General features: G+C 34.8%; 5 protein-coding genes across 6 annotated transcripts in view; 2 read left to right on the top strand and 3 right to left on the bottom strand.

Annotated features, from left to right (window-relative positions):
• Positions 1-2,502, top strand: part of LOC106312940 (BEL1-like homeodomain protein 9) — a 3,971-nt gene extending 1,469 nt beyond the window's left edge. Inside the window, exons 2-4 of the mRNA XM_013750645.1 lie at positions 308-705; positions 1,157-1,217; positions 1,820-2,502. Of these exons, the coding sequence (XP_013606099.1) occupies positions 308-705; positions 1,157-1,217; positions 1,820-2,401 (1,041 nt within the window). The 3' untranslated portion in view covers positions 2,402-2,502. The remainder of the gene's footprint in view (positions 1-307; positions 706-1,156; positions 1,218-1,819) is intronic.
• A 5,113-nt stretch (positions 2,503-7,615) lies between these two features.
• LOC106315532 (uncharacterized protein At2g39795, mitochondrial-like) lies at positions 7,616-8,823 on the bottom strand. The gene is made up of 3 exons (XM_013753285.1): positions 8,517-8,823; positions 8,006-8,352; positions 7,616-7,922 (listed from the first exon to the last, which is right to left on the bottom strand). The coding sequence occupies exons 1-3, from the start codon at positions 8,772-8,774 to the stop codon at positions 7,763-7,765; spliced, it is 765 nt and encodes a 254-aa protein (XP_013608739.1). The 5' UTR covers positions 8,775-8,823; the 3' UTR covers positions 7,616-7,762.
• A 255-nt stretch (positions 8,824-9,078) lies between these two features.
• On the bottom strand, positions 9,079-12,160 carry LOC106316443 (wall-associated receptor kinase-like 20). Its single transcript, XM_013754334.1, has 4 exons — positions 11,044-12,160; positions 10,400-10,790; positions 10,255-10,317; positions 9,079-10,179 (listed from the first exon to the last, which is right to left on the bottom strand). Exons 1-4 carry the CDS (start codon positions 11,482-11,484, stop codon positions 9,086-9,088), a joined length of 1,989 nt encoding a protein of 662 aa, XP_013609788.1. The 5' UTR covers positions 11,485-12,160; the 3' UTR covers positions 9,079-9,085.
• A 1,271-nt stretch (positions 12,161-13,431) lies between these two features.
• Positions 13,432-15,411, top strand: LOC106313101 (phosphopantothenate--cysteine ligase 2). Of its 2 annotated transcripts, none has more exons than XM_013750840.1 (9): positions 13,432-13,522; positions 13,658-13,898; positions 13,982-14,026; positions 14,116-14,201; positions 14,290-14,342; positions 14,440-14,499; positions 14,584-14,685; positions 14,769-14,888; positions 14,986-15,411. In XM_013750840.1, exons 2-9 carry the CDS (start codon positions 13,669-13,671, stop codon positions 15,223-15,225), a joined length of 936 nt encoding a protein of 311 aa, XP_013606294.1. In that variant the 5' UTR covers positions 13,432-13,522; positions 13,658-13,668; the 3' UTR covers positions 15,226-15,411. The 2 variants fall into 2 exon arrangements, with proteins under 2 accessions (XP_013606294.1, XP_013606293.1); XM_013750839.1 differs by having other exon boundaries at positions 13,432-13,526.
• A 240-nt stretch (positions 15,412-15,651) lies between these two features.
• On the bottom strand, positions 15,652-16,392 carry LOC106313102. The gene has a single exon (XM_013750841.1). It carries the CDS (start codon positions 16,318-16,320, stop codon positions 16,066-16,068), a length of 255 nt encoding a protein of 84 aa, XP_013606295.1. The 5' UTR covers positions 16,321-16,392; the 3' UTR covers positions 15,652-16,065.
• Between the last annotated feature and the right edge of the window lie 4,407 nt (positions 16,393-20,799).

Genomic DNA, 20,799 nt, shown 5'->3' with positions numbered 1-20,799 from the left:
GCTTTATATAGAGCTTCCATCTTAATCTAGATTTGTGAATTGGATGCTTCAAATCTTAGGGATATAAATTTAGTGATAAAAAGAGAATTTCTTCTTTATGAAAGGGAATATATGCACGAGACTGTTTATGTACTTATGTGAACTTAAAGATAGGGGTTTAAAGACTATGATTAGTTTATTCCGAGGTATATTAACATTTTTTTTAAGTGAGAAGATAATGTATGATCCAATGGAAGCTATGATTTACATATTTTTAGTTAGATAATGGATTCGAATCTAAAGACATTTCCTCATGACGTTTTACAAGGTTTACAAGAGGTATAAGCAATACTATGAGCAGCTTCAAGCTGTGATGGGTTCATTCGAATGCGTAGCAGGTCTCGGGCATGCAGCTCCTTACGCGAGTTTAACCTTAAAGGCATTGTCTAGGCATTTCAAGTGTTTGAAGAATGCTATAACGGAGCAACTACAGTTTAGCACAAATAACAAGATACAACAACAACAATCTGGTCATCTGATGATATCTGAGAATAGAACCGAGTCTATGCGATTTGGAGGAAGTGATAGTAGTAGAGGCTTGTGTTCTTCTGGTCAAAGACATGGGTTTCCTGACAACCATGCTCCTGTTTGGAGACCGCACCGGGGCTTACCCGAACGCGCAGTCACCGTTCTAAGGGCTTGGCTCTTCGATCACTTTTTGCATCCGTAAGTATTTATGATTTTAGCCATATATATTTTTTATGGTTTTGAAAGCAGTTTATTTGAGTTTGAGCTTAGTTCTAACTGTCCTATGTGTTAACCATGTCAATTCAATCAGACCATCAATTTATTTCATTGAAGTTACAGTTGTAACTTGACATAAGCAAAGTCCAATATCCGATATCTATATGTCTACATCATATCTCATTTTTGATATTAATGTGTCAGGATGACATGCACCACTTATTTATATGATTGTGAGTACATAGCTATAGATGCAAGAATGTGTATGTATGCATAGAAGTGTATAATAACTTGGAAGTATGTTTTTGATGGGACATTTCGAATGCTTGTTTGCTCTCGGACATGGATATGTCGTTTTGTAAATGTGATCATGTGTCTGTATATGAGTATATATTGTGAGAAAAATAATTGGTGTGTGTATCTTTTGTTGCAGTTATCCAACTGATACAGACAAACTCATGTTGGCTAAACAGACGGGTCTCTCCAGAAATCAGGTTTTCGCTTCTTTTTTTTTTTTCGAAAATTCATCAGGTTTTCACTTCTGATATCTTCAGTTTTGTTTTTCCTTTATTTCTTGTTTTTTCTTCTTCATAGCTTAAGGCATTTCTTACTATATAATTAAGCGCATATAAATAGTTTTTTTTAGAAAATAGGAAAACTATGCGCATATAAGCTTACAAAATGAGATTCTGCTCTCTGCGGTTATGTACGTTTATCAGCCTTCACTAAGTATTGCACTATATATTCTTGTCCAAAAAAATCTTGAAATTTTAACACAAGTTAATTTTACACAAGTTAATTCTGTAGGAAATAATCTAGAACGGCTTTTTAATAAAACAAAATATAAATTTAAAATACAACAAAATAATGCAGTATTTACATTCCAATAACTCTATTTAGTCCAGTTTATTTCTAGTGTGAAGAATTTAGTTCGTCATTAAATAAAATTAACTAAATACCTAGGGTTTCTTTTTTGCTTTCCTTAGTTTTACTTCCTAGGTTATTAGGTTATGATTGATAACCATTAATTATCTTAAGAATTTTTTTTTGCAAATGTATTATATTATTGGTGGATTAGTAACTGTATTATTTTTAGGTATCGAATTGGTTCATAAACGCACGAGTTAGGGTATGGAAGCCGATGGTGGAAGAGATTCATATGCTAGAGACTCGACAATCTCAGAGATCTTCTTCTTCTTCTTGGAGGGACGAGCGTAACACCACCACCGTCTTCCCCGATAACAACAACCCTTCTTCCTCCACGGCTCAGCAAAGAGCTAACAATAACTCATCTCCCGCTAGGCGGGTGCAAAATGACGACGTTCATGGCACCACCACCAACAATAATAGCAACAACTTTATGAACGCTGGTAACAGTGGTAGCGGCGGCGCGGTTGCCTTCTCCTACGGTATTGCGTCGTCTAATGTAGCGGGAATGAGTAGCAGCACAAATGGAGGAGTGTCGTTGACGTTAGGGCTTCATCATCAGATTGGGTTGCCGGAGCCTTTTCCGATGACAACTGCTCAGAGGTTTGGACTTGAAGGTGGCAGTAGTGGTGGAGGAGGTGAGTCTTACGGTGGTGGCGGTGGCGGTGGGTATGAAGTGCAAAATCGTCAGTTTGGGAGAGACTTTATTGGATGTAGTAATCCTCAGTTTCTACATGATTTTGTAGGATGAGATTATTTGTGTGTTGATACAAAATATGTTTGACGTTTGGCTATGTATTTGAGATATGGAAAATTGTAATGAAAATGATGTGTATATTTAGAGTGTTTTCATTTTTTTTTGTTAGTGTTTTCCTTTTGACGAATATCTCTAAGGAATGAAAATTGAAATGAATTCTATAGGCTCGCTCACCGAAATCATTTTCGATTAAGTCCAAAATGTCTGATAGGTAAATAAACAAACAATCTATTTTGCTCAAGTACTGGTTCTGAAACCCTAACTTTTCTAGAGTAATTGAACCAACGGGTTTAAGTGAGTGACAGGTAATACTATTTAACTATACTATAAGAAACAAATTTGAACCGTTCAAACCGGATTTCAATTTGTTCGGTTTTTGTGGTTTGATTCGGGTTGCACTCCATCGAACAATGGTAAAAGGGTGGGTAACAGACTTGGCTTTTGAAGAGCCCATCAGAGCAAAAAAATTGAAAAGGGGTGCTTTTATTGCTTCAAAATAACTTTGCATTAGCTTTGGAAAACAAGGAAAATATATAACATTTCCCTCATCTTATATAGAAAGAAAAAGAAAATTGTCTTTCTTTCAGAATTGATTCTCTTGACCATTTCTTAAACATCTCCGATGGGCACCTCTATAATTTCCTCTAAAATAGAGATCTCTATTATAGAGCTGAAAATGCTCCAATGTATGCATTTATAATATAGTTCTTCTATTTTAGAGGAAAATATAAAGGAAAGTTACTTTTTGTCTTTATATTTAGATGAAAAATAGCATATCTCTATATTTTCTCCTATAAATAGATGAACTCTATTATAGAGGTATACATTGGAGCATTTCACCTCTATAATAAAGTTTTCTATTTTAGAGAAAAATATAGAGATGAAAATAGAGGTAGGTTGGAGATGGTCTTAGAGGTGAAAATAGCATATCTCTATATTTTTTCCTATAGAGGAACTCTATTATAAATGCATACATTTGAGCATTTTCACCTCTATAATATAGTTTCTCTATTTTAGGGGAAAATATAGAGATAGAAATAGAGGTGGGTTGGAGATGGATTTGATACACCCTCTAAGAACATGATTATTGGAGGGTTCTTAGAGTGGAGTTTTTTCGCGGAATATAACCCTTCTCTTAAATTTTAACTAAAAAACTAAGAACCCCGGTTCTTAGCTTTTTTAGTTAAAAGTTAAGATATGAGTTCTTATATTCTGCTAAGAACCCACAACAATAATGCTCTTGCATTCTCAAATTTCACATTGTGTACTTATGTTGTTTATACTCATCCCCTATATATTAATCCTGGAGCATTACGACATGTTTTCGTAGCCACGTGTCATCACGAGAATGATTCTTAGAATTGTTAGAAAAATAAGTTGGTTTATATAAACATATACTATGCTTTTTATTAAACTAATTATCAAATTAATTAATATTGTACAAAAGAATATTTTTTATTTCCTTAAATAAAAGCTACATAATTACCTAATATGATTAACATATATACAACAATTAATAATTATGAATAATACATATTTGATATAAAAAATTCTAACCTCTCTTTTTTTTGTTTAATTTTATACTATTAGAAGAAATTAAACAATCATATTAAGCATATAATAAAAATAAATAGATTTTTTCTTATAAGTTATATTTTGAATTTTTAAAAACGACTATAAATTACTAAAAATGGTAAAAGTCTCATATTAAAAAAATTGTGATCAATGGTTTTAGCTTCTTTCTTTTGTTCAATCAAGATACAAATGATCATATATCATAGGGGTGGGCGTTCGGATACACGTTCGGGTTTGTATCAGATATTTCAGTATAAAGGTATATAACCCGTTTGGGTATTTGTACATTTTGAGTCGGGTTCGGGTATTCTATGTCCGGGTTCAGATATTTTGGGTCGGGTTCAGATATTTAAATTTTGAAGAAAAAAATAAATAAATTATTCATTGTTTAAGTTTTTGTATTTAAAATATTTTTTAACTTAACTGTTTTTATTTTATTTTTATAAGATTAAACTATTAATATGTTTGGAGATAAAACTTTAAAAATAGAAAGACACTAATTTAGTTGTTGTTTTGAAATTTTAGATGCAACTTTTGTTAATGCAAGAAACAAGAACTTGATATATATTTTAAGTAAGTAACAAATGATTTTGTTCATAATTATATGTATATTATCTAATTTTGAGCAATAAGAATCATTAATATAAATATTTTGAATAAAATAAGAGAAATAAACTAGAAATATAAAGTTAAGTACACTTATGTGTGGTTATCTTTGGATATCCATTCGGGTTCGGATATTACCCGTTCGGGTTCGGATATTACCCGTTCGGGTTCGGATATTACCCGTTCGGATTAAGATATTACTCGAACTGGTGAAATAAGTAATTTATTTTGTTGTTCTAATTAGATGATTTTTAGACCGAATTGGTGAATATATACTAGACAAACATTTATATTTTGAGTTTGCACTTATATTTTATAACAGTTTGATATATTAAAATTGAACACTAACCTGTTAATATAGTTTGCCGATGATTTTTTTTTAAAATTTTGATTCTTAGATATGTATACGGAGTGAAACTAATTTTTACAGATGTCCATTTTTTTTAATTGACACTTATGTAATTCACTGAATTTATAAAAAAAATTAAAAAAAGAAACTTAACTCATATCAATGAAACAAAGACGAGAACAAAAGCACAATTCTATATAGGTAGAAAATGAAATCACTTATGAAGAGTCAATAGTAAATAAATCGAGAGCAGAAAACCTAATCCATTTTCGTCATTATACAATCGATGTTGCATATTTGGTTTTGATGATTTGTGTCAGCCGCAAAACTTAATTTTCTTTTGTGCATATGAAGTCTTAAAATTAATTAAAATGAGATGTAATACGTTAACTCTTCAAAAACGATGATATATTTAAAAGACCAGCATTTGTATTCATCATTTTATAATCTATAAAGATTGTAGTGTTGCAAAATGTTAAAATATTTCATAAACAAACATTATTATAAGAACTCACCCCGCGCGGATTATCATCTAGTTACAAAGTATTTATAGCATCATCCCAATCGTAGAGTATTTAGTTTTGATTGTGAAAAAGTTTCAATATGTGGACAGATGGAATTAATTAATTATTTAAATAAAAATGAAGAAGGCAACTGAATATCTCAATATGTTACGATTAGTTACAATTTAGAGATTTGAGCATGTAATTTACTAAAGATAAAATTATAGGAAATAAATTGAGAGGATATTTGGTGCATGTGAATCGTGATGAGCTTGGAAAAGGAAATAAAAGTAGTCAAAGAAAATTTGAAAGACTATTTGAATATTAAAAGTTAGCCAGAAAAAAAAAACGAAGGTGCCATCATTGGCTCGTAAAGAACAAAGAATCAATATATCATGTGATTTGATCTTTCACAATCCGGCTCCTTTATATGGATGCGAAAAACCACCCTCCACACGTTTTATGTTATAAAATCAAATAAATTTCTAAGAACACATATTTCGATTATTCTTGAAAATTCAACAAAGGATTATTAAATATAAAAATGATGTTTTTAGCAAAAAGATTATTATAATAGTCATCTAGACAAACTTACTGGAGCAAAGTGTAGCAAGGTAAAGAGGAGAATGGAACCGGACGATTTTTCTAGACGTGGATCATACTTTTCAGAAGAATTATTTCGACTCTACTACTACGAACGGGTGATAGGGAATATTTTACTAAGACGAAAAACAGTGTTTACGGTTGCTCGGATCGGAGCAGGCCCGGCCCTGAAAAACTTTTTTAAAAGTTGGGCTGGAAGCACAAAAAGAAATAAAGACTGGTCTTGAATCAGTTACCTTCAAATGGAACATTAGCTCCTTTAACCATATGAGGTAGTGTGATAAATTTTTAAAAATGGCCCAAATATACATCTAATTTATTTGCCGGAAGCAGATGCTTCTACCGCTTCTGCCCAGGGCCGCTATCGGAGTAAACTTGACACAAAAAGACCATCGTTGGTGAAAAATAAAGAAACTTAAAAGACATGAAAATAAAGGATACTTACATAACGACCTCATTCGTCAATAACGTTAAAATCGATCTAAATTAAAACCCATGCAAGCAAAGGTATGTACATATGTAGGCCAGTTTAGACATCAGACGCGTCAAGGCGTATATATCGATCGGTCTTTGGATATGCGCTGAACTGAAGATAAATATAGGAATATAAGAGAAATCATGGACAAGAAAAGATATTGTCTGTCTCTATGAGTATTTGTTCCAGAAGCATTAAACCTTTGGAATAAGTATTATACTTTTGCACCATCACTGTTTATTAGCTTCAATAGCTCTATATATATTCCCACCATTAACAACAACAAAACCAACTCACCAGATACAATAACAGCAGCAACAACGACAAAGAAGAAGATGATACTTGGTGAGGAACTGGTAATCTGCATCCTGAGGTTTAAAAATTCATACACATGTAAAGCAAATATATACATGATTTTTAATCCTCGGGACACAGATTACCTCTTCCTTACTCGAGGTACAAGGCAACACTCAGCTCTATACAGACTAATTATACGTAGACTTGCTTTGAGAAGAAGAAGCATCACATTCACATTACACCATTGAAATTGGTTAGTTAACGATAATCCTTAACTCTTTGCATTTTATTCCTTTTTACTACAACTGAATCTTGTGAATTATAATCACTTCATCTGTAACTAAGACTTCATAAACTTCAAAAAAACAACCTACATGTTAGGAGAGATTTTTAGTAAATATAAAACTTGCAAACACAGATTTAAATTTTCAAAATGTAGAACCAACATTTATAAATATAGTAACATGTTTGATATTATCTTAGCCCCTATCTAAATATAAATTATGTATGCGCTGCTGTTATATGATTTTACCAGAAAACGAAAAGCAAAAAGAGAAATATTATATTTATTCATACAGACATTCTGGATAACAACGAGCAAAATCAATTGTACAGAAGTTAGCTAAGAGAATGATTAATGGAGGTTATTAGGATATGGTTATTAGCGAAATCTTTTAACGAGACGATTTCTTATGCACAGAGTGAAAGAACCATAATCACCTATAAATTGGTTGATTTGATCAGCGATATTGATCAAATGTTTAAGGGAAAAGTTGTATCATTATCCAACAAGGAACCACTCATTTCAACGAATTTTCTGTATTATCATGGACCATTCTGATGAGAACAGGTTCATCTGAAATAAAAACTCTAAAACGATTTGAAGTAAAAAAGAAGTCTCAACTAAGAGCATCACTCTTATTATTCATGGAAACAAAGACCAGTTATCACTTGTCAACAAAAGACTTGACATCCTTAAGCCATTGAAGATACTCTCTGCTGTCTTTGTTGGCCACGTAATCAGCGAGAAAGTCAGTGAAGCTCGGTTTGATCCCTCTGATCTCCAAGAACCTGTGGAAAGCCTTCTGCAGGTTCTCATCCAAGTCGCTGCATAAATCCCCAAAACTCAAATCACATAACAGCATCCAACATACATTGCAGCAGCAAAGGAGAAATGGAATGAAACTTACTCAAAGTCAGGTCCTTGGTAAGCAAGCTCACTGTCAGATCCTTGAGGGTGTTTGATGGATAAACTATCAATCACAATCTCATCGGGGTAAGCGCTGACTCCAAACTCAAGACAGACACCATCACCTTTGGAGACACTCACAACCATGGGAATCCGGATTTTAACAGAGTGTTCCTCATCTTCATCATCATTTCCTTCAGCTTGTTCTTGTTCTTCATCGTCATAAGGCGCAGAAGAGTCGACTTCGACTTGGATGGTTTCATCCTCAAAATTCCTTTGAAGCAATACAGTTCGTTCCCCAGGAGTATCAATGATCTTGAAAGGAAACCCTTGTGGCACATCTTCCATCTGTTTGTTTATAATCAGCTAATTTATTGCTCATACTCTTAATACAACTATTATAAACTAAAATCAAAAGGGTTTCTGGAATTCGAGTAAAATAATAAACAATTCAACACAAATGTTTTTTTTTTTTTTGAAATCACAGAGAGAATCAAACAGAGAGAACTTACGAGGTTTTGATCAGGGGCCTCCTCCTTAACGGCGCAATCGATTTCAGATTCGAGAACGCTAACCAGATTCTCGTCGGCGGTTGTTTTAGTGACCGCACTTTCCGTCGAGAACGGAATCGCCGACGCGCGGCTGAGCTGCTGGCTACCGAGAATCAGTCTCTCGGAGCCACTGCGGACGGCCAACGGAGATCTAACTGAGCGGAAGGCGAGAGTAGCGACTCTAGACGAGGCTCGACGGAACACGGTGGTCAACGACATTTTCGGGAGGATTCTAGGGCTCTATTGAAATGAAATGAGAGGGTATTTAAAGTGAGGTTTAAAAGAGTTTTTATCTTAATAAGATCGGATAAGGCCTCATTATTAATGGGCCTATCAAAGCCCATATTTTGCTACATTCGCGTCACTGTTTCTTCAGTTTCGTCACGACGGTTGGTAATTTCTTGAAGACTACTGATTGATTTTGAAATCTGGGTTGTGAAATTTCGATGATGGATTTTGGCGTTATGGTTTTCAAAACTCATCTCCTTAATTCAAAAAAAAAAAAAAAAAAAATACATTTCTATAAATGCCTAAGACAACTGTGTCTCAGTAACCTCTTGCGACAGAACATTGATGATGTACTCGATCTCATCAGCCACCTCTTTCATCGATGGCCGGTTCTGTCTCCTCTCGTTAAGGCACGCGGATGCTAAATTCCCGAGCTGTTGCATCGTCTGCAGGTCAACCTTGTTAGCCGTCTTCTTCAGCACCGGATCAATGCATTCGATCAACCTCTCTTCATCCATCATCTTGTTCATATACATCACCAGGTTCACATCTTCCTCTTGTCTACTGAAATCTATCGCCTTCTTCGATGTAACCATCTCCAGAAGCACGACCCCGAAGCTGTACACATCGCTCTTATCAGTTAGCTGGAAGTTCCTGTAGTACTCCGGATCGACATAGCCTAGTGTACCTTGAGCGCCAGTGAAGATATGGCTCTCGTTGTTAGCTGTTTCTGTCAAATCCACCAGCCTCGAGAGGCCAAAGTCTGAAACCTTGGCGTTTAGCTTGTCGTCGAGCAAGATGTTGCTTGACTTCACATCGCGGTGGTAGATGGGTGGCATTGCTGAGGAATGAAGATAAGCTAAGCCTTCAGCGGTTTGATACGCGATCTGCAGTCTTCGTCGCCAAGACAGGGGTTTCCAGCTGCAGTCTGAACTGCCATGGAGATGTTCGAATAGAGTTCCGTTGGGAATGAACTCGTAGATCAAGAGAGGCAGCTCGAGGTCGACGCAGCAACCAAGGAGCCTGACTAAGCTTCTGTGATTGACTTGGCAGAGAATCCGAACCTCGTTTAGGATTTGATCAGTGCCTTTGGTGTTGTTAAGCTTTGCTCGTTTGATGGCTGTTATGGTTCCGTCGTCAAGAACAGCTTTAAACACTTCGCCGAAACCTCCGGTGCCTATGAGATTGTCCTTTGAGAAGTTGTTGGTTGCTTTTGTGATTTCTCTGCCTGTGAAGATTCTTGATGATTTTCCTGTGGACTTTGCGCTGAGCATCTCTTGTCGCTCCTTCACTATGTTCTTATGGATCTCTTTTTTAACTCTTTTGTGGCTATGTTTGTTTGCAAGAACCGCTACCGCAATCGCCAGTGTAAACACCACAACCGCAACCGCCGCACCTTCAAGTGAATGAAGTTTAGAATGGTGTACAATCAATCAAATTTGGATTTGGTTTATATATTTTTCTTATGTACCTGCGAAAACAACGGTGCTCTTCTTCTTTTTCTTGCATAGTTTCCCATGGCGACATTTACCACCTAAAACAGTTATGTCAATTACTAATCAAACAGAGTTCTGTGATTTAATGGTTTAGTTCACTTTGTTACGCGGTTTACTTACATGTTGAGCTGACCGGATCCCATTCCAAACCCTTTTTGCAGAAGCATCGTTTCAGGCCGAGACTCGTAGTGTCAGGCAAGCACTTTGATTTAGTACCCAACAAGAGGCTACAATCTACATCCGTTTTGCAGACCGGTTCCTTAGGCAGTGTCCATTGCAACTCTAACCCCGGGTCGGGCCATTTTTTACCAGGAGGTGGAACCTCTTTGTTTGGATTCAACCCCACAAAGCTTTGGTACGCGAGACATCCTCCACCGTTGATCCTGATCGTGTAAGCGTTTTGAGACCCGTCGGTTCTGAAGGTGCAACAAAAGGGAGCCTTGGAACAAGCTGATACGTTGCTCTTGATGTAGCTGTGGCATAAGCTGGTCCCGGTACAATCTATTGGCGCCTGCAGACCCCAAAATCTCTTGGTCAGGCCTCAAAACCGGGTTTCGTCACATTTGATCTATAGTTTCGTTGTAGCTTAAAGAGTAGAGTATTGGACATTTTAACCGAACCTAATTAACTCCAATATCAATTTAAACCGAAACAAATTTTGTGTGACTGCCACTTCAAATATAAACAGTTTTAACTGGAAACTTGTCTTCAATCGAACCAGCCAAAACAATGTTTAAACCAGGAGAAAGAAAAAAATACTTAACCTGCAGCATAGCTTCAGGGCAACCAAGCAGCAAGATAGTGTTGCTATTAGTGATGCTAAAAGGAAGATGTGGGTCGAGCTCTAGACCAGCTTTAGAGACATCGGCCGAGAGACAAGACCCAGAGCTAGCAAAACCAGGCGGGTGTATGACTATCCGTTGTGTCACCGGGTTGATAGACGTGATGAGATAAGATGACCCATGAAGAGCACCGAAATAGAGCTTACCCCCAACACAATTTATCTTGTAGGCTTGGTCACCACAGTTTGGACCCGTGCTAAGCGGGTAAGGTACAACCATGGGTCCGCAGTTGGGACACCGTGGTGGTCCGGGCATGGGAGGTTTTACCTTAGGGTGACGAGCACAAGATTGCCCTACGCATGCTAGCCATACGGTCCAGAGAGTTGGAATCAATATGGCGTAGTATGATCGCTTGTTCTCCATCTTGGAAAACTAATTGAGTGTGGAAAAATGGTGATCAGAGTATGTGAAGAAAGGTTAAGGTTATGTACTAATGAAAGGTGATTATTATTAATGTTATTATTTGTGGTTTATACAATTGCTACGTATTTCATAGTGTGATAAAAGTAAAACTAAGCAATTCCCGAGTTGTTGTGAAACGAGAAAAATGTGAGGATTGATTTGGGTTTGCTCAAAAAATCATGTTTGTATTTTCTAAGGAAGATTGTGCAGATTCAATGTCTGTCATGATCATCCCAACATTTTTATGATTCCAAGTTTTATATACTATTAGTCGTCGACAACTCTACGTGTGTGTAAAAGGCACTATGTGACTGTTTTTACCAAACAAAAAAAAAACTCTATGTGAGTGTATGCTTTGTAAAACTAAAGTTATAGAAAAAAAAGAAGATGAACAGAATGTTCAAGATCCAAAGCACTGCACATGCAAAGATTTCACCGTCTTTCACATCTTTTGGAATTTTATGTTCACAAACTGTATAACTTTAAGAGTGTCCGGTTTCATTACGGAGTTATGTATCCAAGTTTGAGATACCGTTCCCGTTTCCCACACAACTGGAGAGCCACTTCGGATCAACAACCCTCTAATCACCTCTATGACACTATTTTAAATAGATGTGATTTCATACGTCTAATCACCTCTTATTCCCTCCGTTTTTAATTGTAAATATTTTTGCTTAAAAACACGAATATTTAGAAAATTGTTATTTAAAAAAATATATCATTTAATCAATTATTAAAAACATAACATTATTTTATTGGTCACACAATATCCAATAAATGAAAAAATGCATTGAAATATGTAAGCTAGTTATATTGTGAAACAAACTTTTTTCGCTAAAACTATTTACATTTAGAAACGGAGAAAGTATTTTATAGTAGTATGATACTGAAAATCTTTATGAAAATACCATCGGATAGAAAAGTATCGTCGTTGTTATTCTTCTAACTTTAACGAAAATGTTTGGTATCACGAGAGTTGCAATTATAATAACATTACTTGCAAATATAATAATAGTCAATATACAATTACCGCACAATCACATGTAGACCAATAGATATACGCATCAATCATTCATCATAGTCCCTACGCAGAAACATGGTGATGTCCCTAGCTATTGCGAGACAACTTTCTTTCGAACATATCATGACGTTCTGATCCGAATCGCCTGAGAGGCGAAGGTCCAAAATCAGGGAGGAATCTCCGGGAAGTCGCATGTAATCAGACCTTTTTCAGTTACAATCAAAAAAAAAAATTCTATTTGTTTTCTTGTGAGATTTCTATGTTTTGATGATGGGATTTGTAACCAATGTGTATTAATTAATATATAAGAGAGAAATGTGTAGAGATAATGATGTAGCGTAATGGTTATATTATGAAGCCACACACGTATGGTCAATCGTGAGGGTAAGTAATGTTGTTAGTGCCTTAACGATATGTAACATTGAGGAGAAAGAGAAGAAAATGTATATTAATGAGAAGGAAAGAAAAGATGTGAAAGGAAAGTCTCAACTTACATGAAGCAAACCTTTAATTTTGAGGCCTTTGAAGTTAATTTGCAAGCAATCTTCAGCTTTAGCTGAAATAAATACATGATTAGTTTGTTTAATTTAATCCTCGAAACCTATACAATTCTTAATCTAACTTTTTTTTTAGAAGCATACAGTATTATAATTTTGATTTACAATTCATATATACAAAGAAGAGAGAAATCTTCAAAAGTCTGCACCAAAACTCCAACATGTGATAAAAGACAACAGAAGTTTATTATTTTATAGTTTCATTTTTTACCCTTTCCATGCATAATGGACTATAGTTAATGGGCCAGGGCTTTCGAAGGAGTTATATTATTTTGACGGTTGAGATTATTATCCTAGATTTAAAGTATGGCCCGTTACGGCCCAGTTATCATATCGTCTTCAACTAATCCGATTCGAACAGGGCGAAATGATGATGACCGGAGACGAGATCGTCGAGTTCGAGGCGGGAGATCTGCTTTTTGTGAGTAAGATTTTATCACTGATCTATATGTTTGTTGTTTATGAGAAGATATTTGGTAGAAATAGGTTCTGGTTTTGGTTGGATCTTCTTATCTTCTCGTTTAAGAACTCTGATTCAGTAATTGTGTTTTCTTAGAGAATTGAGAGATGAGTTCAATGGGGGAAGATGAAGTTAGCTCCTTTTTCGAATCGTCTCCGCCTCTCAAGAAGATGGAAGATATACTACAGAAGCTCAATGGCTTCATCGAGCTCAATTCTTCAGGAGGGAGGAGGATTGTATGCGTGACGTCAGGCGGAACTACGGTTCCACTGGAGCAGCGATGCGTAAGAAATATCGATAACTTCAGCTCTGGAAACAGAGGTGCTGCTTCTACTGAGTAAGTTTTGTCTTTTTCTTTTCAATCACTCTCTTAGATGTTTTATTCTCCGGTCTAAATTTGTTTTTGATTATGTTGCAAAGGAACTTCGTCAAGGCTGGATATGCTGTAGTGTTTCTGTATAGGAGGTACGGTACATTGCTTTTTGTTCTGTCTTTTTTCTGGATTGTGTGATAATGGTGGTGCTCTCTCTCTCTCTCTTATATCGACTCTTTAGTGGAACTTGCCAGCCATATTGCCGGTCTCTTCCTGATGATCCATTCCTTGAATGTTTTCAGTTTCCAGATAACACCAACATTCAAGGTATTTGTCTTTCTTTCTCCATCTATATCCATAGATTTATCTTTAATCAGATGTTTTGTACGGTCTTTTTTTTTTTGTTTGTTTTCAGTTCATGCATCACATGTGGAAGCTGTGAAAATGGCTGTTATGGACCAGCAAGCTGTATGAATTAAACCACGTGTTTCCTTTTTAATGTGTTTGTTTTACCCCAAAAAAAAGATTTATCACTTTATTTTTTGTGTGTTTTTGAACATTGCAGGCAGTAGCTGAAGCTCGCTTACTGAAGCTCCCATTCACAACCATCTATGAGTATCTTCAGGTACAAGAATCCGGCTTATCGCAAATTCTTCGACAGAGTTGCAGCTGAAGTTGATTTTGGTGCTGTAAATGTTTTATGTTACAGATGTTGCGGTTGATTGCAACGGCATTCAAAGACGTCGGTCCATGTTCAATGTTTTATCTTGCTGCTGCTGTGTCTGACTTTTATGTGCCCTGGAATAGCATGGTAAGAGTCTCATGCCCGTATTACTATGCCTTTTTTTTTCTTTTGGTCTGAAAAACTGCTTTTTGTATGTTTGGTGAAACCAGACAGAGCACAAAATAGAATCAGGATCTGGTCCTTTGGACATAAGACTTGCTCAAGTTCCTAAAATGCTTTCAATCTTGAGAACAAATTGGGCTCCACAGGCTTTCTGCATATCATTCAAGGTCCAATCTCTCTATTCTCTTTTGTATCTAATTCTCTTTTTTATAGTTTACTTCTCTTAAAATTTGATAAAAACTTATTATTGAAGTTTGGATCCAGCTTGAGACAGACTCAAAGATTCTGATAGACAAGGCTACAAAGGCTCTAGGAAAGTACAAAGTGCACGCTGTTGTAGCTAATGAGCTGTCAACACGTAAGGAAGAAGTTGTGGTTGTTTCAAGCAGCGGTAATGTTGTGGTTAGGTGTGATAGCGACAAGCCTGAAGCTATTGTAGAAGACAATCTTATTCGCCTCATTGTAGATCGGCACTCAACATACATCAAAGAATCTCACACTTGATTTCTCAAATGCTTCCAAGTCAAAAACATGTATGAATCTTTCATCCACTCAGCAGAAACAATCCATATAGTTTCCTCCTCTCTTTGTATTTGTGTACGCTATGTGAATGAATGATGACTAGGTTTTTGACCATTGATCATTAATTTCACATTTTATTTATTAAACGAGCAAGAGTTTTCTTGAAAATGGAAAAAAAAGTCACCATCTATTTAGTTTTATTATAATTAAGATCCAACTAGTATTTATTTATTTTTTGTCAACAGATCCAACTAGTATTTAGTTTGTAACAATCATACATGAGTTTTTTTAAGTTTTTAAATACACAAAATTTATTTGCACCCCATTAAAGTCAAATATTCAACATATATTTTCAAGCCATGAAAAGGTTTAACAATCTCGACTGTGACAAAAGTAATTATCAATTACCGAATCAACTTCGTTGACAGAGAAGAATGCATAAGCAACACGAAATCAAGTATTTACATAATACATATGATAAATAAGATGTTTGCTATAGAAAAAAAATTCACATATGATAGATATTACACACTTTTTCTTTTGAATGATCACACTTTAATTTACACAAGTGCACACAATATTGACAAATCCACTACACAAATTATAATTACATGATCGATCCACCGTAAATTATTAACATCTTTGTTAAATTCCATCATCATAATTCTGGATGTCCTTATATTTACAGTTTAACCATGATTATGATGACTTAACAAAACGTTGTTTTACATGCAAGTATAATAATTTACGCTGAACTACAGGTAACATATATTAATACATAGTAGTTATATCGTTATGTAAATAGTATATCCAGAACACTCCTTACGTACGTTTCGTGATGTTCCTAGTGGGCGAGCGAGATGGTGAACAAGGCGTCGTTTTAAGCAATCCAAGACGGTCCGTCCCAAATCGCCTGAGGTCTGACGTTCGAAATCTACCGGAGGAGTCGTCAGGAAGTCTCATGTAGTAACCTGAAGTAGAAGGAGAATGATGGTCGCTGAGCAAAGCCGACGAAAAGCTTCCTTCTCTTTTATACATGACCACGGCTTTGTACAAGAATGGAATCAGGCCTTCCATTTTCTTTTATCTTTTAAACTATTCAAGTACTTATGTTTTTCTTTTTTTGATGGGGATTCTTTGATGGTTTTGTCTTTGTGATCAATAAGATGGCTTTGGTGTAAAATATAAGAAGAGCGGAGAGGGTAATGATAGTGACGTGGCGTAATACCTTTGATGCCACGTATGCTTAAACGTCACGGTAAATAATGGGTTTAAGGATATGCATTGCAGAGGTAATTAAAAATAAATATACTTTGTGGGCCAAAAAATGTGAAAGGAACATCTCAACCTACACCGAAGAAATCTTGAGCTTGAAATAGAATATATAAGAATAAATTAATTTTGTAAGAAATATATTCATTCTGCTGAAGAAGAATATTCCATTTTTAATCGATAAGTCAATAAGGATTTTTAAAGTAGAGTAAAAAGTCGACGAACAAGTAACTGTTATCTTAAACATATTAAAATAGCTCATTTAAAATTAATTTCGTATCAAATTACCAACCCCACTAGCCTCACAATCTTGAATGAAGTCATAGTTTGCATCATGGATGGGGAAAAGTTTGATCCCATTGTCATTTTAATGCAAGGTTTGTCAACTGCGGTGGGCATTGAGGAAGGCAGAAGCCTTGCGGAGGCTGAAGGTTTGTTTTTCATGGTAACATTTTCCTGGACTCGATGAATGTAAAGACTGCTTTCGAGATGGTTATTCGCGAAATCTATAGCAACATGAGTTAAAAGCAACTCAAATCTGACTCTTACAAAGATAAACTAACCGTGAATCGGGTTAGCTTGGTCAAGATCGAGGAAAGTACAAATGTGTTCTTTTGCTGTTTGTGGTAACTGACAAATATATAGAATGACTGAGAGAAAATAGATGAATAGAAGGGACCAATAGTAACACCTCTAGGGACCAATAGTAACATCTCTATGCACTTGTTTCTCTTATGGAATTGGTTGGTTTGAACTTATAGAAAGACAAATACATTCCAGTTCTTTTGGTTTCTCAACTGAAGCTAAAGCAAAATAGAGACAAAGATGTTTTGAGTTTCTATGTGACAAATACACAAGATCTCTAAGCAAATTTTTAAAAGAAACTTTGGTCAGTGTATAAGTTATGTGCTCATTACTACTTTTATGTACTTGAAACTTTTTGTAAACTTTGTGAATAGTTTTGATATTTCAAAATGTTCATTATTATTGTCCCATTCGAATCACACATAGAACAAGTATGAAAATTAATTTATTAGTAATATTATGTAACTTTTTATTACTTTCTATCTCGTTTTTGTTTCATTACATATAGGCCTGGGCATTTCGGGTATCGGTTCGGTTTGGTTCGGGTATTTCGGGTTTCGGGTAGTTCGGATAGGGGCTAGAGGATCCATTTAGTACTTTACATATTTCCGGTTCGGTTCGGTTCGGATAGTTTCGGGTTCGGTTCGGTTCGGATAGTAAATGTAGGAATCGGAAAATATCCGGAAAAAGTTCGGTTCTCATTTGGATCTAGTTCGGGTTCGGATAGTTCGGGTAGTTCGGATAAAATATCGGTTATTTAGGGTAAAATATCAAATAATTAGGATGATTTAGATAAAAAATTTGGATATTTCGGATTACTTTGGATATTTCGGATTAATTTGGATATTTCAGATAAAACTATTCGGATAGTTTCGGATACTTTCGCGTAGTTTGGATACTTTATAATAATTTAGTTATCCTCAACTATTTTCAGATATTTTTACGAGAATTTTGAATTAAAAATATATATTTAGAGATGTTATATGTATATATAATTAATATTTTTATATATTCGGGTACCCGTTCGGTTCTCGGTTCGGTTCCAGTTCGGTTCGGTTATTTCGGATATAAAAATATAGGAACCGTTCGGATATTTGAGGATATTGGTCCGGTTCCGGTTTCGGGTATTTCGGTTCGGTTCCGGTTCGGTTCTTCGGTTTCGGTTATTTTGCCCAGGCCTAATTACATACATTGTTATGAAAATGGTTTAGTCACTCGAGTGTTATATAACTATTTTAATATCCTGATTTATATGATTTAGAGGATCAAACTGTATATTTTAGTCAATATATATCATTTAGATGCATCAACTAGTTTAATAAATATGCATCATCATCATCAAACCAAGTGAAGCCGAGAAATCTACATTATCTTTAGAGGAAGTTATAAGGAGATCATTACAAAGTTAATACTTTAAAATAAACCAAGTTTCTGGTCGCTGTTGTGGTCCTTGAACAGCAAATCTGTCATCAAAATAACCAACCAAATCGTTAGAGAGTCTCAATTGATATTTCCAGATTCAAACATCCAATTCGTATCTCCTTCCAATTGAATAGATGCATGCACACTCATATCTATATATGAAATGAAAGAGAGAGAGAGAGAGAAGTAGAGAGTAGTTTTATTTACCTCTGTCTTTTTTGCCGATGTCGGTGTAGAGACCTGGTCCTTTCTCCATTTTTCCCTTCTTTTGTGTTGGCCACAACTCTTTCCTGCAAAAACTTCAAATCCTCCTTCAACTTCACCCTCTCTGTCTCGTCATTCTTGCCCCATGAAAGTAGTGTCTGAACACCCTTGTAGAGAAGAAAGGAGCCAACATGGATCACAACAACAAATCTTCCCGCACCTCCTCCTTTCTTCTTTTTCACCTCATGGATCACAACTTTCCCAGCAGCCTTGTTGGTGATCACTCTTCTAGAATCATCAAACACATCAGAAGCAGAATCAAAGAACCTACCAGATCTAGGAAAGGTCTTCTCCACCCACACTACAAGAAAATAATGATATTGCAATAAATAAAAAATATTGCAATAGGTCAATATATTGTTGCAAATGTATATTTGCAATGAAACCGTAATGAATTATACGGTGTTGCTGATTGATTGTTGCAAATTCCTTTTGTTGCAAAAATATTGCAAATTTTGCAATGGATTGATTTATTGCTAAATCTATTGTAATAGTGCAATAACCTTTGTGTTGCAAATTCGTTGTATCTTTACAACAGACTTTGCAATTCTAAACTCACACAATTTATTGCTACATACTACGACAATATAATTCTAATCCAAATTTGATAAATTGTATTTTTTGGAATTATATTTGCTATTTCAAATGTGATGGTTATTTTCAATTTTTAAATAATAAACATATAAATATAAATTAATCAAATAACTAATTTTATTAAATAATCAAATGTTACAACAATATTGAACAATTATTAAAAAAACATGCTTCTAAGAAAAATGAACAATTCTACATCGTTATATTTTCTTCTTTTGATGGACTGGAAAAACAGGAAACATATGTTGATTTGGCTCCCATATATATTTGATTCTTTGACTCCGTTTTTCTCCATCCTCTAGCACATCGACTAGGATTCATTCTGAATCTGAAACAAAAAAAGTAATAGTAAAATTTTTAAATGAATATCAGAGAATACAACAAATACAAAGTATACACCAAATTACCGATATTAAACACTCTGAATTAAGGGTTTTGTTTGTTACCTTCGTTAATTAACTGGCATGCGTTACGTGTAATTCTAGTTTCACAATCTCTCTTTCGTTGAAGCAAAACATGGAAACTTAATTCTCCACAAGTATAACAAGGAATTGAGAAATCATATTTATAAAGAACCGAGAAAAGAAAAAATCTTAATTGCTCAAGAATCATATCCCTAAGTTCACGTATATGCTGGTATCCTATTTTAGAAAAGTTCTGGCGTGGAAATATACACCGAACTATGAATAAAATGATACATATCAGTTACAAAAAAGGATATATTAGCGTGTTGGTTTCATCTTATAACAAAATGATACTTTAGAATTATAATTCAACAAATTGTCAAAAATATATAGCGAAATTTGAAATATAAGATGAATATAACTAAAAAATTGAAAATCTAGTTAACTTTAATTTAATAAATTTTGGTTCGAAATTATATTGATGAAATAATATTAAAAAAAATTCTTTTAAGTGGGATATATATTAACTTTTAAATCAAAAAGAAATATCCTAAAATACATAAAGATGTTGCAAATACAGTGATAAACGTGTCACATATTAAAACATGGTACTTTCTTTCCTTTTTCCAAAAAGCCACATCTCATTTTCTTTGAATTTTTCATGGGAAATTTGCAAGAAAACTTTTATAAGTAGTAAAACACTTGCAAACTGGTAACAGAATTTTGTAACGAAATTTTTTGTCGTTGGTTTGCGGTGAATTTGTATTTGACTGTTGATATGTATTTCTCATTGCAAAAACATGGTAAAATTTGTTACCAAATTTCGAGAGAATATAACGTTGCAGAAAATATGTTGCAATATCACCTTTTTCTTGTAGTGGGTTTCCCTTCTATGTTGCCTCTCTTCTCTGCTCCGTTGGCTGATGCGTATTGGGATAGATTCTTTACTATCCTTGCTTCTTCTTTAGTCTATTTTGTGGTACGAATCTTTTACATTAAACTATATCTATGTACA

The sequence above is a fragment of the Brassica oleracea genome, chromosome C9, assembly GCF_000695525.1.
Source record: "Brassica oleracea var. oleracea cultivar TO1000 chromosome C9, BOL, whole genome shotgun sequence".
NCBI classification, from domain to species: domain Eukaryota; kingdom Viridiplantae; phylum Streptophyta; class Magnoliopsida; order Brassicales; family Brassicaceae; genus Brassica; species Brassica oleracea.
This window is presented reverse-complemented; position numbering and strand designations above follow the sequence as displayed.